This window comes from Lampris incognitus, chromosome 2, assembly GCF_029633865.1.
Source record: "Lampris incognitus isolate fLamInc1 chromosome 2, fLamInc1.hap2, whole genome shotgun sequence".
In the NCBI taxonomy this organism is placed as follows: domain Eukaryota; kingdom Metazoa; phylum Chordata; class Actinopteri; order Lampriformes; family Lampridae; genus Lampris; species Lampris incognitus.
The window spans coordinates 105,194,786-105,210,960 of record NC_079212.1 but is presented as its reverse complement, the minus strand read 5'-3'; the positions used below and the strand labels follow the sequence as shown (position 1 = coordinate 105,210,960).

Below are 16,175 nucleotides of genomic sequence, written 5' to 3'. Positions count from 1 at the left end.
TTTCTGATTTTTGGCCTCCCTCGCTAACTCAGTTTCTAGTTAGACCATCAACATTAATCTTCACTCCATTTTTCTGTTTACCTTCCTCCCTCATTTTCTCTCCCCCCTACAGCACCCTCTCTCTCTCTCTTTCTCTCTCTCTCTCTCCCCCTCCCTCTCTCTCTCTCAACCCCCTTTTCGGTTACACTCTCTTCTTTCCTTTCTCTCTCACTTGGTCTCCTTGGTCTCACCCCCTTTCTCTCTCTCTCTCTCTCTCTCTCTCTCTCTCTCTCTCTCTCTCTCTCTCTCTCTCTCTCTCTCTCTCTCTCTCTCTCTCTGCCCTTCAGTAAGCTTTTCCAAATTACAAGGGCAGCAGGGAATCACCCAGAAATAGCCCTCGGTCAGTCCTCCTCCTCCTCTACCCTTTCCTTTTCACTCTAGCTTAAAGCTGGTTTTACCCCATAGCTTTTACACAAAACTGTTTAGAGAGGGGCAACATCTCCGGGTGTCCCACAAAATAAATAAATAAAACGTATATCCCCAAAATAAAATATTTGGACCCTCGTGCATATTTGGTTTTTTTTTCCAACATTGTTTGTCAGTGATTAGCTGAGAGATGAGGGTTATGGAATAAACAGCATGTGTCAGGTATACGGTATGTTGTGTGTAGAGGATGACAGTCGAGGTAGCAGTGACACAGTGATAATGCTTAAAAATCAATTTCGCCTGCCGTTGCATTTCGGTAATGGCACACCAGAGGCATCTGGTGATGCAGTGAGGCCGTGTGTGAGGTCCAGCAGTGGCTAAAGATGGATTTCACACAAGTAGTCCTGACCTGGCTGTTGTCATCTAGCACTTTGTCTTCTGTCTCCCCGCAATGCCACAACTTCACAACATGCGACCACTGTGATGTGCACACACACACACACACACCATGTTGAACACAGGCGCACACACACGTGCACACTCATAGGCATGCAAGCATACAGATGTGCACACACACCGTAATGTACACAAACACACCAAACACGCACATGCACTCTCTCACATGTATTAGCATGCACAAATGCACACACCATTTTGAACACAAGCGCGTGCACACAAGCGCACACTCATAAGCATGCAAGCACACAAATGTGCACACACCATGATGTACATGAACACACACATGCACTCTCTCACATGAACATGCACAAATGCGCACGTGCACACACACACACACACATTTTGAACACAAGCACACACACATGTGCACACTCATAGGCATGTACACACAAATGCGCACACACACCATGATGTATACTAACACACCAAACACACACATGCACCCACTCACATGTATAAACATGCACAAATGTACACACACACACACACCATTTTGAAAACAAGCACACACACACACACTCGTAGGCATGCAAGCACACAAATGTGCACTCACACCGTGATGTACACAAACACATACATGCACTCTCTCACATGTATGAACATGCACAAATGCACACACCATTTTGAACACAAGCCCACACACAAGCGCACACTCGTAGGCATGCAAGCACACAAATGTGCACACACCATGATGTACACGAACACACATGCACTCTCTCACATGAACATGCACAAATGACAAATGTGCACGCGCGCACACACACACACATTTTGAACACAAGCACATACACATGCGCACACTCATAGGCATGTGCACACACAAATGCACACACACACCGTGATGTATACAAACACACCAAACACACATATGCACCCGCTCACATGTATAAATATGCACAAATGTACACACACACACACACACACACACACACACCATCTTGAAAACAAGCACACGCACACACTCATAGGCATGCAAGCACACAAATGTGCACTCACACCATGATGTACACAAACACACACATGCACTCTCTCACATGTATGAACATACACAAATGCACATACACACACACATGCCACGATGTACAAAGAAGAAAAACCCACAAACATAGATACAAGACACACAAACACTTAAACCACACTTAAATTATCAGTGGCTGTTCCATGAATAGCCCACAGCAGCAGACAGACAAGATCCACATCGAAGCCAGTCAGTTATATGACATGTAGGGAAAGGCATGCATGTGGTACACTGAGTCAGAGAGAGAGAGAGAGGGGGGGGGGGGGGCAGAGTGAGAGAGAGAGAGTGAAGAGAACAGAGCTGTTTGATGGAGGGCTGTAACTACCTTTCAAACTCAGGTTATGTTCTCACTGTCGATTTTAAACACTGCCTGGTCCCCTTAATACACTGACATGTGTTTGCTACCCAAACTGTATCTGGATATGATATTAACTGCAGTGCATTTAGATATTAAAATACATCTGTGGCCACTAAGCTGAAAATAAAACGCTCTCAATACCAACATTGCCACAGCTGTCCTCTCCCCTCATTATAATTTCATCATTCAGAAATATGCCAAACATTTGGAAAACTGTGTTTTCATTTCATTTTGTCATTTTACAAACCCCCAGGACATGAGATGATGTAATGCAGCCTCAGACTACCCTGCCTGTGTTTTGTTTTTCTTTAACATAGCTCGAGCTAGAGACACACACCACGGTGTCAATCTAAATATACACTGACACACGCTCTGTGACAGGACCTGTAACTGAGAGTAGAATAACACACACTCTCTCTCTCACACACACATGCACAGACTACACAGAGATCACACACACACACACACACACACACACTCACACACACAGATTGTCAGACCAAAAAATATCAGTTTAGAGAGTCACACAAAAAGACAACAACACACCTCTGACCTTCTCACCAGACAGCTGATTTAGGCTGTGGACATCTGTCTGTAGTTGTTGGTTGCCAAGTAAATGAAAACACAGTTTGGCCCATGGGTCAAATGTTTTTTTTCTTTTTTTTATATATATATACTTTGAAGTACTGTAAAATATATCTGTGATCCTCTCTCTCTCTCTCTCTCTCTCTCTCTCTCTCTCTCCCCCCCACACACACAGCTGATTGGCTCAATCATCGGTCGACAGGGCACCAAGATAAATGAGATCCGGCAAGTGTCAGGTGCCCAGATAAAGATTGGCAGTCAGATAGACAGCACCAGTGACCGTCATGTCACCATCACTGGTACTCCTATAGCCATCAACCTGGCTCAGTACCTGATCACTTCATGGTAAGCTTTGAAATCACGCAGGTGCTGCTAGATATAAAGCTAAGTATGCTCTATGTATACAGACAGATTATTTTACCATCACTAGCACAGCCACAGCCATTGTCATCACCTTATTCCTTAACGGTTAGTATCTGTGTTGACCTGATGAAGAAGTAATTCATTTTAATTCCCATGGACAGAAATGAAAACAGTAAGAAAGACATGAACTCAAGTGTCCACGTAGCATAGTGGTCTATTCCGTTGCCTACCAACACGGGGTCACTGGTTTGAATCCCTGTGCTACCTCCAGCTTGGTTGGACGTCCCTAGGGACACAATTGGCCGTGTCTGCTGGTGGGAAGCTGGATGTGGGTATGTGTCCCCTGGTCGCTGCACTAGCACCGCCTCTGGTCGGCTAGGGCACTTGTTTAGGGGGGAGGGGGAACTGGGGGGAATAGCATGATCTTCCCACACGCTATGCCCCCCTGGCAAAACTCCTCACTGTCAGGGGAACAAAAGCAGCTGGCCACTCCACATGTATCGGAGGAGGCATGTGGTGGTCTGTAACCCCCCCCCCCCCCCCAGATTGGCAGAGGGGGTGGAGCAGTAACCGGGACAGCTCAGAAGAGTGGGGTAATTGGCCAAGTACAATTGGGGAGAAAAAGGGAGAAAAAAATCTATATGCAAAAAAAAGAAAGACAGGAACTCATCCTATATTTAGTCTGTGGTGAAGGGACTAGGTTACCTCAGGAGAATTCTATGAACTTGTATTTTATTTCTTTACTTCAATGGATTCATAAAAGAAGATGTAGATGAAGATAAGGAGAACAGCACAACTAGATATTTCATCCTTGAGACAAGGAGGTGTGGATTATGTGAAAGAAGGTACATTTCAGAAGGAGCTGTGAATTCAAGTCTTCATGTTCAAGAGACTTGAAGCGTTAGCTAAATACATGCTACTATCCTGCGTCTATCTTCTATTTGTATTGCAGCTATTACTGCCAACTAGTCACTCTCATTGGTTGGGCAGCACAAGTGCATTTATGATTAAAGTACAAAACTGGTTGCCAACTCATTTTTTTTAACTCTGTGATGGTTCAAGAGAAAACCAATTTTCTCAATGAGTCCTCTCTGTTGTGAAGCAATGATGACATGTAAGTGCACTGACTTGAGCTGCAGGTGCATCAGAAAGTGGAGCTCAGGGCGTCCGGGTAGCGTAGCAGTCTATTCCATTGCCTACCAACACGGTGATCAATGGTGCGAATCCCTGTGTTACCTCTGGCTTGGTCGGGCATCCCTGCAGACACAATTGGCCGTGTCTGTGGGTGGGACGCCAGATGTGAGTATGTGTCCTGGTCACTGCACAAATGCCTCCTCTGGTTGGTTGGGGTGCCTGTTTTGAGGGGGCAGGGGGAACTGGGGGGACGAGCGTGATCCTCCCATGTGCTACATCCCCCTGGTGAAACTCCTCACTGTTGGGTGAAAAGAAGGCTGGCAACTCCACAAGTACTGGAGGAGGCTTGTGGTAGTCTGCAGCTTTCCCCAGATTGGCAGAGAGGGTGGGGCAGCGACCGGGACAGCTTGGAAAATAGGGTAATTAGCCAAGTACAATTAGGGAGAAAAAAAGGTGGGGGGAATCCAAAACAATAAAAAGAAAGTGGAGCTCATGTAGGAATTATAACAAGGAGATCATTAAATGGTGATGAATTAAGTGAGTCCTTATAGGGCACAAGTTAGTTCACAGTCCATCCATTTAATCATGCTCTTGCTATGATGGACATGGGATACATGGAAGCCTGGCAGGCTGTTTTAATTCAAGTTGCCATGTCCATGAATATGCAAATTCATGATTGGAGTCAGGGTGAAAATGATATTTCACTTGCCACTCTTCCTGCTCCTGACAAAGTGGGGTTGGGAGAATAGGTTGGGGAAATGACACAAACACACACATACAAACATACAAACACATGCACAGAGAGACACGTGTGAGGCCACAGGCACACAGAAGCACACATACAAGTTGACTGCACCACACAAATACATGGACACACACACACACACACGTACACACACACACACACACAAACAGGCAGATTGACGAATGATGTAGACCCACTCCGACACATAGACAGGTAGGCTCACATTAAAAGGCATAGACCCAGACGCACACACAGACACACGCACACTACTTGAAGACGACGCACCGGTGGTCAGCCTCATTCAATCTAAAATGTCAGGTCAGCAAAGGCGAAAGACAGACGCAGTATCCATGACAAATGTGCTCTTTCCCATTACTTTTTTAATCAGCTGTCACACAGACAAGACGGCACTAAAGCTAATTTAATTTTTTGTTTTTCCCCAGCCAGCTCTCTGACTGACTCACCGATACATATTGGCCCAACTCATATTTAGTGGTTGAGATGCATAAATACTTAAACAAAACATTGATTAAATAATTGAATAAACAAAACTGAATAAATAGATAAAGAGCAATGTTAGGATATTTATTGGCTTCAGTACTTGACATTAATTATTCATGACTCAAAAAGAGCTGATATGGTGCTATGCATGCTAAAAAGTGAGTGCTGTTATGTGAGCATGTTTTATATATATATATATATATATATATATATATATATATATATATATATATATATATATATAGACTGTAACCATGTAGGCAGCTGATGCATTGAGCACAAAACAAGCTTGTTGTGCCATTTAACAACTTTGAGCTATAAAAAATATATCTTTGCTCCTATATTGCTGAGCTCTTTTTTCTACATCGAGGGTTTTATTGCAACATCCTGTGGACATACATATATATATAAAACGTCTTTAAAAGAAACACTCAACGGTAGGAAAAGTGCTCAACAAATAAGGAGCAAAATAATCCAGTGATTCAAGTAAATCCTTTATGAGACAGTACAAGCCTATATATATGTATTACAGTTCATCCGGAAAGTATTCACACCCCTTCACTTTCCCCACATTTTGTTATGTTACAGCCTTATTCCAAAATGGATTAAATTCCTTTTTTTTCTCATCAATCTACACACAATACCCCATAATGACAAAGCGAAAAAGGTTTTGTAGAAATTTTTGCAAATTTATTAAAAATAAAAAACTGAAATATTGCATGTACTTAAGTATTCACACCCTTTGCTATGACACTCAAAATTGAGCTCAGGTTCATCCTGTTTCCACTGATCATCCTTGAGATGTTTCTACATCTTGATTGGAGTCCACCTGCTCTAAATTCAATTGATTGGACATGATTTCGAAAGGCACACACCTGTCTATATAAGGTCCCACTGTTGACAGTGCATGTCAGAGCAGAAACCAAGCCATGAAGTCAAAGGAATTGTCTGTGGACCTCCGAGACAGGATTGTATCGAGGCACAGATCTGGGGAAGGGTACAAAAAAATGTCTACAGCTTTGAAGGTCCCGAAGAGCACAGTGGTCTCCATCATTTGTAAATGGAAGAAGATGGATCCACCAGGACTCTTCCTAGAGCTGGCCCCCCAGCCAAACTGAGCAATCGGGGGAGAAGGGCCTTGGTCAGGGAGGTGACCAAGAACCCGATGGTCACTCTGACAGAGCTCCAGCGTTCTTCTGTGGAGATGGGAGAACCTTCCAGAAGGACAACCATCTCTGCAGCACTCCACCAATCAGGCCTTTACAGTAGAGTGGCCAGACGGAAGCCTCTGCTCGGTAAAAGGCACATGACAGCCCGCTTGGAGTTTGCCAAAAAGCGCCTAAAGGACTCTCAGACCATGAGAAACAAGATTCTCTGGTCCGATGAAACCAAGATTGAACTCTTTGGCCTGAATGCCAAATGTCACGTCTGGAGGAAACCAAGCACCTCTCATCACCTTGCTAATTCCATCCCTACAGTGAGGCATGGTGGTGGCAGCATCATGCTGTGGGGATGTTTTTCAGTGGCAGGAACTGGGAGACTAGTCAGGATCGAGGGAAAGATGAATGGAGCAAAGTACAGAGAGATCCTTCATGTAAACCTGCTCCAGAGCACTCAGGACCTCAGACTGGTGCGAAGGTTTACCTTTCAACACGGCAATGACCCTAAGCACACAGCCAAGACAATGAAGGAGTGGCTTCGGGACAAGTCTGTGAATGTCCTTGAGTGGCCCAGCCAGAGCCCAGACCTGAACCCCATTGAACATCTCTGGAAAGACCTGAAAGTAGCTGTGTAGCGACGCTCCCCATCTAACCTTACAGAGCTCGAGAGGATCTGCAGAGAAGAATGGGAGGAATACCCCAAATATAGGTGTGCCAAGCTTATAGCTTCATACCCAAGAAGACTTGAGGCTGTAATCACTGCCAAGGGTGCCTCAACCAAGTACTGAGTAAAGGGTGTGAATACTTATGTACATGCAATATTTCAGTTTTTTATTTTTAATGAATTTGCAAAAATTTCTACAAAATCTTTTTCGCTTTGTTATTATGGGGTATTGTGTGTAGATTGATGAGAGAAAAAGGGAATTTAATCAATTTTGGAATAAGGCTGTAACATAACAAAATGTGGGGAAAGTGAAGGGGTGTGAATACTTTCCGGATGCACTGTATGTACACTACCGTTCAAAAGTTTGGGATCACCCAAACAATTTTGTGTTTTCCATGAAAAGTCACACTTATTCACCACCATATGTTGTGAAATGAATAGAAAATAGAGTCAAGACATTGACAAGGTTAGAAATAATGATTTGTATTTGAAATAAGATTTTTTTTACATCAAACTTTGCTTTCGTCAAAGAATCCTCCATTTGCAGCAATTACAGCATTGCAGACCTTTGGCATTCTAGCTGTTAATTTGTTGAGGTAATCTGGAGAAATTGCACCCCACGCTTCCAGAAGCAGCTCCCACAAGTTGGATTGGTTGGATGGGCACTTCTTTGAGCAGATTGAGTTTCTGGAGCATCACATTTGTGGGGTCAATTAAACGCTCAAAATGGCCAGAAAAAGAGAACTTTCATCTGAAACTCGACAGTCTATTCTTGTTCTTAGAAATGAAGGCTATTCCATGCGAGAAATTGCTAAGAAATTGAAGATTTCCTACACCGGTGTGTACTACTCCCTTCAGAGGACAGCACAAACAGGCTCTAACCAGAGTAGAAAAAGAAGTGGGAGGCCGCGTTGCACAACTGAGCAAGAAGATAAGTACATTAGAGTCTCTAGTTTGAGAAACAGACGCCTCACAGGTCCCCAACTGGCATCTTCATTAAATAGTACCTGTTAGAGCCTGTTTGTGCTGTCCTCTGAAGGGAGTAGTACACACCGGTGTAGGAAATCTTCAATTTCTTAGCAATTTCTCGCATGGAATAGCCTTCATTTCTAAGAACAAGAATAGACTGTCGAGTTTCAGATGAAAGTTCTCTTTTTCTGGCCATTTTGAGCGTTTAATTGACCCCACAAATGTGATGCTCCAGAAACTCAATCTGCTCAAAGAAGTGCCCATCCAACCAATCCAACTTGTGGGAGCTGCTTCTGGAAGCGTGGGGTGCAATTTCTCCAGATTACCTCAACAAATTAACAGCTAGAATGCCAAAGGTCTGCAATGCTGCAATTGCTGCAAATGGAGGATTCTTTGACGAAAGCAAAGTTTGATGTAAAAAAAATCTTATTTCAAATACAAATCATTATTTCTAACCTTGTCAATGTCTTGACTCTATTTTCTATTCATTTCACAACATATGGTGGTGAATAAGTGTGACTTTTCATGGAAAACACGAAATTGTTTGGGTGATCCCAAACTTTTGAACGGTAGTGTATATATGTGTATATGCTCTACTTGATCATATATATGTGTATATATATATATATATATATATATATATATATATATATATATATATATATATATATATATATATATATACATATGAAATGAGGATGATTTTTTTTTATCTAAGTGCTTGAGTTAGTGTACATGCAAGTGTACTTGCAGGTCAAAAATGTGTATAAAATATGAGGGGGGAAAATTAAAGATCACAAGCTCCTTAGTTTCCACAAGAGGTGGTATCGTAGCCAATAAACTTTTTCCATAGTTGAAATGTGTCTGTGACCAGTGAGAAAACTTGGGTTTAATTAACACATAGTGTGAGATAAAATCTCTGCCTTTTTCTTTGAAGTTGTGGCTTCAATATTGAGGCAGTCCTTGTCAGTTATTATGCATCAAACGTGATATAAATATATTCTGTTTGCTCTACTTGATCAAACAGAATATATTTAAAGTTTAAAGCATTCCATAGTATTGAGATACTGCAAATTCATTCACAATACCTGCACAGAAATTTTTTTTCGACCTGGAAGCTGTGTTGAATTTCTATTAGACCCTGTTGTACAGTGTGTGTATGTTTGTGGTCATTGTTGCATGTGCTTTTCTGTGCACAAATGTGTGTTTGTGTTTCTTTGTGTGATTGTGTATTTGTGTCTGTGTCTGTCTTTGTGCTTCTTTATTCATTTGTTATATGTATGTGTGTACCCGTGCATGTGTGTGTGTTCGTGTGTTACCTGTGAGCATGGTAAACACAGCTGCTTTGTCAATCAGTACTGACCATTCTGGTCTTAACATGTGAACTTAGTGAAGTAATCCTGTCCAAAGATTGGGCTTTTAATGGATTTAAATTGCAAAGGTTGTGTTGCATTTTACCTTACAAAACTGTCCATAAAGGCTCATTATTGCCAGTGTGTTGACTTTTGGTGGAACAGACAGTATTCGATAGTTAAAATGAGGATAAGTTAGCTATAATTTGAAAACAATCTGCAAAAGAATCAGCACCCTCACCTCTACCCAGCATCCTTTTGAAAGCATAAAGTGATTGACAACAAGTATGGACCAATGGAGACGCCAGCTTGCAAAGTACTCCCCTGATTGGCTGATAAGGAGCGGGTACAGAGACGATGTTTATAGCATTTACTTACAGCAAATGACAGCAAAACAGTACCTGTTTACAGCAGCTAGCATGGCCACAGAGACCAGATGTGCATCTGCTTACTTGACAGCTGTCGGGATGTAAAAAGGGTTTGACCAAATATTATAAAAAGTGACGTAAATTAAAACCCCTGATAGACTCTTTGTTAAAACTTAAAGTATTTCAAATGTCATCTGAAACCTTTACATTTTTACGCTATTTATCCTTAGTTTTTGTCATGGGATAATCACTACCGGTTATACAGCCATTAGAAATATGTTTGTGTTGTATCCGGCAACTTTTAGATACACACTGCACAAAAAAAAAGAGTCATTTGAATTGAAAGGTCATGTGATCTTTTACAGAAGTTTCAGCCCTGAACTTGGTATTTTTGTTCAACTTACTGATACCTTGGGTGAGACATGGTAATTGTGGTGGTGTCTGAGCAGTCCAAATCCCAGAGTTTCATTCAAAATGCATTTTAAAACGAAATAGGCACCATTACTGTCACATCAGCACCTTCCCCACTGTCAGTAATGGCCTTTCACAGTCTTGTTCTACCATATCTGCTTGTGAGCCATACAGCTTAGCTTCCTCTTGCTGTTGCCTTTAATACACCAGCAATAGAATTTGTCACAAAGGGTTTTTGCTTGCATGGAAATATCCAGGATTGATACTTTCCTGTTAGAAAAGGTTAAAACTCAGATTGAAGTTGTTCTTATAATTGGTCACATGTAGCAATCATGAGCCAACTATGAGTTTTGGAGAAACAACTTCAGTTTTATCACAGAAGGTTGAATCAGTTCATCTGGACACAATGTTTATTGGGAGAACGTTTCACCACTCAGCTATAAGTGACTCTTCAGTCTCAGCTGACTGCAGGTATCCCCACCCTTATAAACAACACAGTGGCATAACCACCGAAACCAACGCCCAGTTTCATATGCAGATTGCCATGACCATTAACTAGAGTTTCAATGGCCATGTGTACTATTCACAGAAGGTTTGGGAATGGTTGCAATCGCAGCAAGGATGTGCGCATCTTGATAGCGAGTCTGATCCCGGAACCGAGGGGGGGGGGGTTGCATATGAAACTGGGCGTTAGTTTCGGTCACTATGCCACATATTGTTTATATAAGAGTGGGGATACTTGCAGTCAGTTGAGACTGAAGAGGTCACTTAGATGAGTGATGAAACGTTTCTCCCTCAATAAACGTTGTGTCCAGATGAACTGATTCAACTTTCTGTGATTTTCTTACCTGGATCATTGAACATGCATAAAGACAACTTCAGTTTCACTTCTTTTTCTTTTTTTTAACCAAAACCCTTTTTTAACTTTGTAGATAAAAACTGCCATATTCACTGTGAGTGAGATGCCGGCTCGTCATCGGCGCGGCTGCAATTTCCTGTGTTGTTTTCTGCTGAATTTTGTGAGCAGACTTGAAACGGGCTTGATTCTAAGAATAACTGCTGTTTCTGTCAATAAACAACCTGATTCCTTGCTCCTTGTCAAAACTTGAAACCTGCCATCAGGAAACAGGAAATTGCTGGCATATAAAAGAATAGCTGGCATATTTAAAGTAGGGTAACTTGGTGAGGTAAGCATTTAAACAAAACAAAAAATGGGCCCTTTTGGTTTTGGGTTAAGAGAGCTTTTATAAACCTCAATCCAACACTGTGTTTAGTTTAATATGGGACCTTTTGAAAATTGAGTTTACTTCTAATATGTGTTTAATGGTTTTGTTATCTCCTTCCGCACCCATGCCCATCTGTCAGGCTGGGGTTTTTTTTTTCTTCCATTTGTAGAAGATAACCTTTGATTCTGTTAGAGACGCCATGAATCCCCCTCCAACTGTACTAAAACTATATATTTGGCATCGGAGGGCGTGAGTAGCCTTGATGTGAATGCGGTTTGATGGTGATGTTTCCTGTTGTGTTTGAAATGGAGATATTTCTGACACAGAGATCCCATCCTAATATTTCTGCAATGGTTTTGTCCCCTCCTCCCTAAGCCCCCTCCCAAGCCATCACCCCAACTTAAACAGCACACCCCCCATCCGAACAGCGAACTCCCCTACAATAATCTGTTGCAACCTCCAGCAAAACACACCTGTCTTATGATTTTGATTTACAAATTTCCTTTTTGTTTTCCTGTCCAATATATCCTTTTTTTGTTGTTTGAATTTTATTTTACATTTTTTTCTCCTCTCAATTTCTTTCTTTAACATGTCTTTTATTTAACCTTCTAACCCTTCTCCATCCAAACCTCCCTCTCCCTGCCCCCTCTCGGTCCCTCCCTCCACCCACCCTTCCCTCCACCTCCTGCTCCTCTCCCTCGACCTCCTCTCCCTGCCCCTCCCCCCCTCCAGTTTAGAGACCGCCAAATCCACCGCCCAGTCCTCCTCCATGCCGTCTCCCGTTGACCTGACCATGAGCTTCACCCAGCCCGCTCCCCCCGCCTCGTCCTCCTCCTCCTCCTCCCCCTTGGCAGCGATGGGCGCCACGATGCCCCACGCTCCCATCCTGGGCGCTCCCTACACCCTCCCATTCTCCAGCCTCCTGGGAGTGAAATCCATCCCTTATCTGGCACTCTCCACCCCTCCCGCCCAATCAGCAGCAGCAGCAGCAGCGGCGGCAGCGGCGGCCATCGGCACCCCAATGGTGGCGGGGTCAGTGCCAACAGCAGCTGCGGCCATTCCGATGCCGGCACACGCCGCGGCCGCTGCCCTGGCATCCTACACGGCCAAGATCTCATCCTCAGCCAACGGGATGAAGAAACCGGAGAGACAGAAGTTTGCCCCGTACTGATGGAGGTGGCGGAGGTGGAGGAAGGGAGTTGGTGTTACTGAAGGTAGCTAGTGGGGAATAATGAAGCAAGTTTGACAGATGGGAAGGGCAGGTGTTCCTTTTTCTTTTTTTTTTGTTTTGTCATTATTCATTTTATTTTCCAGTTCTTTCCCAGGTTTTCTTGCTCTCTCACTAATGTGCTTTCCTTTTAACTTTCTCTCTCTCTCTTTCTCAATCTCTGTCTGTGCCAGAAGGAGAGAGGTTGAAGGTGTACAGTGTTTTAGCGGAGTGACAGATGCTGATGCTGACAGTTATTCGAGTATCTAAGCGGGCGTCTTTCAGTATAGCTGAACATCATCCCTGTGTATTAGCAGAAATCCTTCTTTGACTTCCTTTTTTTTTTTTTAGATCTGCCCCAAACCAGAGACAAATTGGGAGGGTTATAAGGTGTTGTTAGCTACCAAAAATACTGTCGCTTAAGGTTACTGGGCCATACAGCCTCTAACAAGCCATAGAGACTACTCAGCTTTTCTCCTCCCTGTGTGTCTCCCTGTCTCTTTCTGACCCCCCTCTTCCAACTCTATTTAATACTCTCGTATTTATTGACTAATAAGGAATATCCCCTCAGAGAGTTTATATATCACCAGTCACTAACACTGAGCTGAATGACTTGGCTTTTATATACAATGATGTCTACTTCCTGTGTATGACCATTTCCTGTATACAACTTCCTTTCTTCTTTATTTTCTTTATTTTTAGTATTTGCTGTAAAGTTGTTGTTTTTTTTTTAAGAAAAAAAGAAGAAAAAAACAGCAGGTTTAAAAACCTCTTCCTTTGCGTTAATAGTTTTTACACGCGTTTGTTCACGGTTGATTTGAAATGTGTTGTTTAAATTATTTTCTAACTTATTAAGACAAGTGTTACATTTACAGCCATGAAAGTTTTTTTTCTTTTTATCTCTTTTATGACCGCTAAATACTGTACACAACTACTAGATTTCCTTTCCCCCCGACGTTTGGAGTCTACTTTGGCTCAGTAACAAATAGATATTTCTTTCTGCCCACATATGTGGTGGTGTTTTTGTTCTCCTGACTATATGAACACTGTACTATTAATGAAAATGACCAGATGTTTTTTGTTTGTTTGAATAATAGCGTTTCCACTTATTCTCACTCCATGATACGTGATGCTACACGTCGTCTAACCAGAGACGTCTTTATAAACGTTGGCCCTGCTTCTCCAATGTAAGCACCCACAGAACTAGAATAGAGTAGAATCGCCACTTCCTTTTGGCCTCCAAGTAGACCACCATGATTTATTATTATATATTTAGAATGAATAGAACTGGCATATATCCTCATGTACCTCGATATTATATTAATGCCCAACTTAGATTTAAAATTTATAGACTAGTTTTTTTTTGTTTTTTTATTTTGTTTTTGTTTTGTTTTTTGGTGCACTTGCAGTATGTATGCAGTCCACTTCTCATGGAATTATAATGGATAGAATCAACATTTCCTGGTGTGCCATTTTGTTTTTCAGGTAGACTGCCATTTTTACATCTAGAATATAGATAGAATAGCCACCTCTAGGTGTACCATGCTCATTTGTGTTAAACATTACTTGTATTGTGGGATATGTAGAACTGAAAACTGCTGGGGAAACTAGGGTCATCTGTGTCCACTTCAGGATGGACTATAACAGACATTGTCTCGTCTATTATGGTCGTGCATGCAAGACTGAAACTCCTGGCAATGCGGTGGATCGACTGGATGCTCCCCGGTTTATCATGGTGACACTGGCTTGCACAGCTGATGAGGAATGGTTGCTCTGCTTATTGTAGTTCTGTGGCTGAGTCCTTCCTCTCTTGTGTGAAAGAAACGACGGAAGTGTTTCTCCAAATTGGCTGGTCCCCTGAGGGGTCGCTGGCCTTTTCAGAGTCAGACTAATGCTGCATGTTTGCTCAGTATAACTAACATACAAACAAACACAGATCATAGGTTTAAACACAATAAAAAAAAATGCACACGCACACAAACACTCACATGCAGTCTCACTCAAACACAGAAACAAGTAATTTCAACAAGTAATTTGGTCTTGTGATCTTTCGTCTTGAAATCTTGTTTTCTTTGAAGCAAGTGGAAAACTAAGAGTAGATTAATTCATGTTTCTTATGGTTCTAATACAATTTGTGGCTGGCCTGCTCATGTTATCAACACTTTCTTACAGGCGATTTTTTTATTTATTGATTTGGGTGAAAACTCGCTTGAAGTTATCTCAGCTCAATGGCAGTTTTTTTTTCAGTCGAACTCCCTTTGAGAAAACGGAATTTGTAAGACTTAATGCGAGACCAAATAATTTGTTGAGATGGATATTTTTTACAACCCAGGCTATGCTCATTGCACTGACTTCTCTACTAACACAGTAACAATAAAGAAAGCAATACTGAACAAAGCCAGGAGAGTTGAGTTTTCACACGTTGCAGAGCAACAGCATATATATATATATAGATATATAGTATACAGCAATTGGCCAAAACATTAAAACCACCCACCTAATACTGTGTAGGTCCCCCTCGTGCCTTCAAAAAAGCTTTGACCCATCGAGGCATGGACTCCACAAGACCTCTGAAGGTATCCTCTGGTATCTGGCACCAAGACGTTTGCAACAGATCCTTTAAGTCCTATAAGTTGCGAGGTGGGGCCTCAATTGATGAGACTTATTTTTCCAGCACATTCCACAGATGCTCAATCAGATTGAGATCTGGAGAATTTGGAGGCCAAAGCAACACCCTGACTTCTTTGTCATGCTCCTCAAACATCCCTGAACAATGTGTGCAGCGTGGCAGGACACATTATCCTGCTGACAGAGGCCACTGTCATCAGGGAATACAGTTGCCATGAAGGGGTGTAGCTGCTCAGCAACGATGTTTAAGTAAGTGGTACATGTCAAGGTAACAGCTACGTGAATGCCAGGTTTCCCATCAGAACATTGCCCAGAGCATCACACTCCCTCCACCGGTTTTCCTTCTTCCCATAGTGCATCCTGGTGTCATCTCTTCTCCAGGTAAATGACGCACACACACCCAGCCATCCACATGATGTAAAAGAAAACATGATTAATTAGACCAGGCCACCTTCTTCCATTGCTTCATGGTCCAGTTCTGACGCTCATTGCAGGCTCTTTTGGCAGTGGACGGGTCATCATGGGCACTCTGACTGGTCTGCGGTTATGCAGCCCATACAAAGCAAGCTGTGATGCACTGTGTGTTCTGACACCTGTCTATCATAGCCAGCATTAACTTTTT

General features: G+C 42.4%; 1 protein-coding gene across 1 annotated transcript in view; it reads left to right on the top strand.

Moving 5' to 3' along the window:
* pcbp4 (poly(rC) binding protein 4) overlaps positions 1–12,889 on the top strand; it is a 216,550-nt gene extending 203,661 nt beyond the window's left edge. Inside the window, exons 13-14 of the mRNA XM_056273421.1 lie at positions 3,001–3,170; positions 12,451–12,889. Of these exons, the coding sequence (XP_056129396.1) occupies positions 3,001–3,170; positions 12,451–12,889 (609 nt within the window). The remainder of the gene's footprint in view (positions 1–3,000; positions 3,171–12,450) is intronic.
* The last annotated feature ends 3,286 nt before the right edge of the window (positions 12,890–16,175 follow it).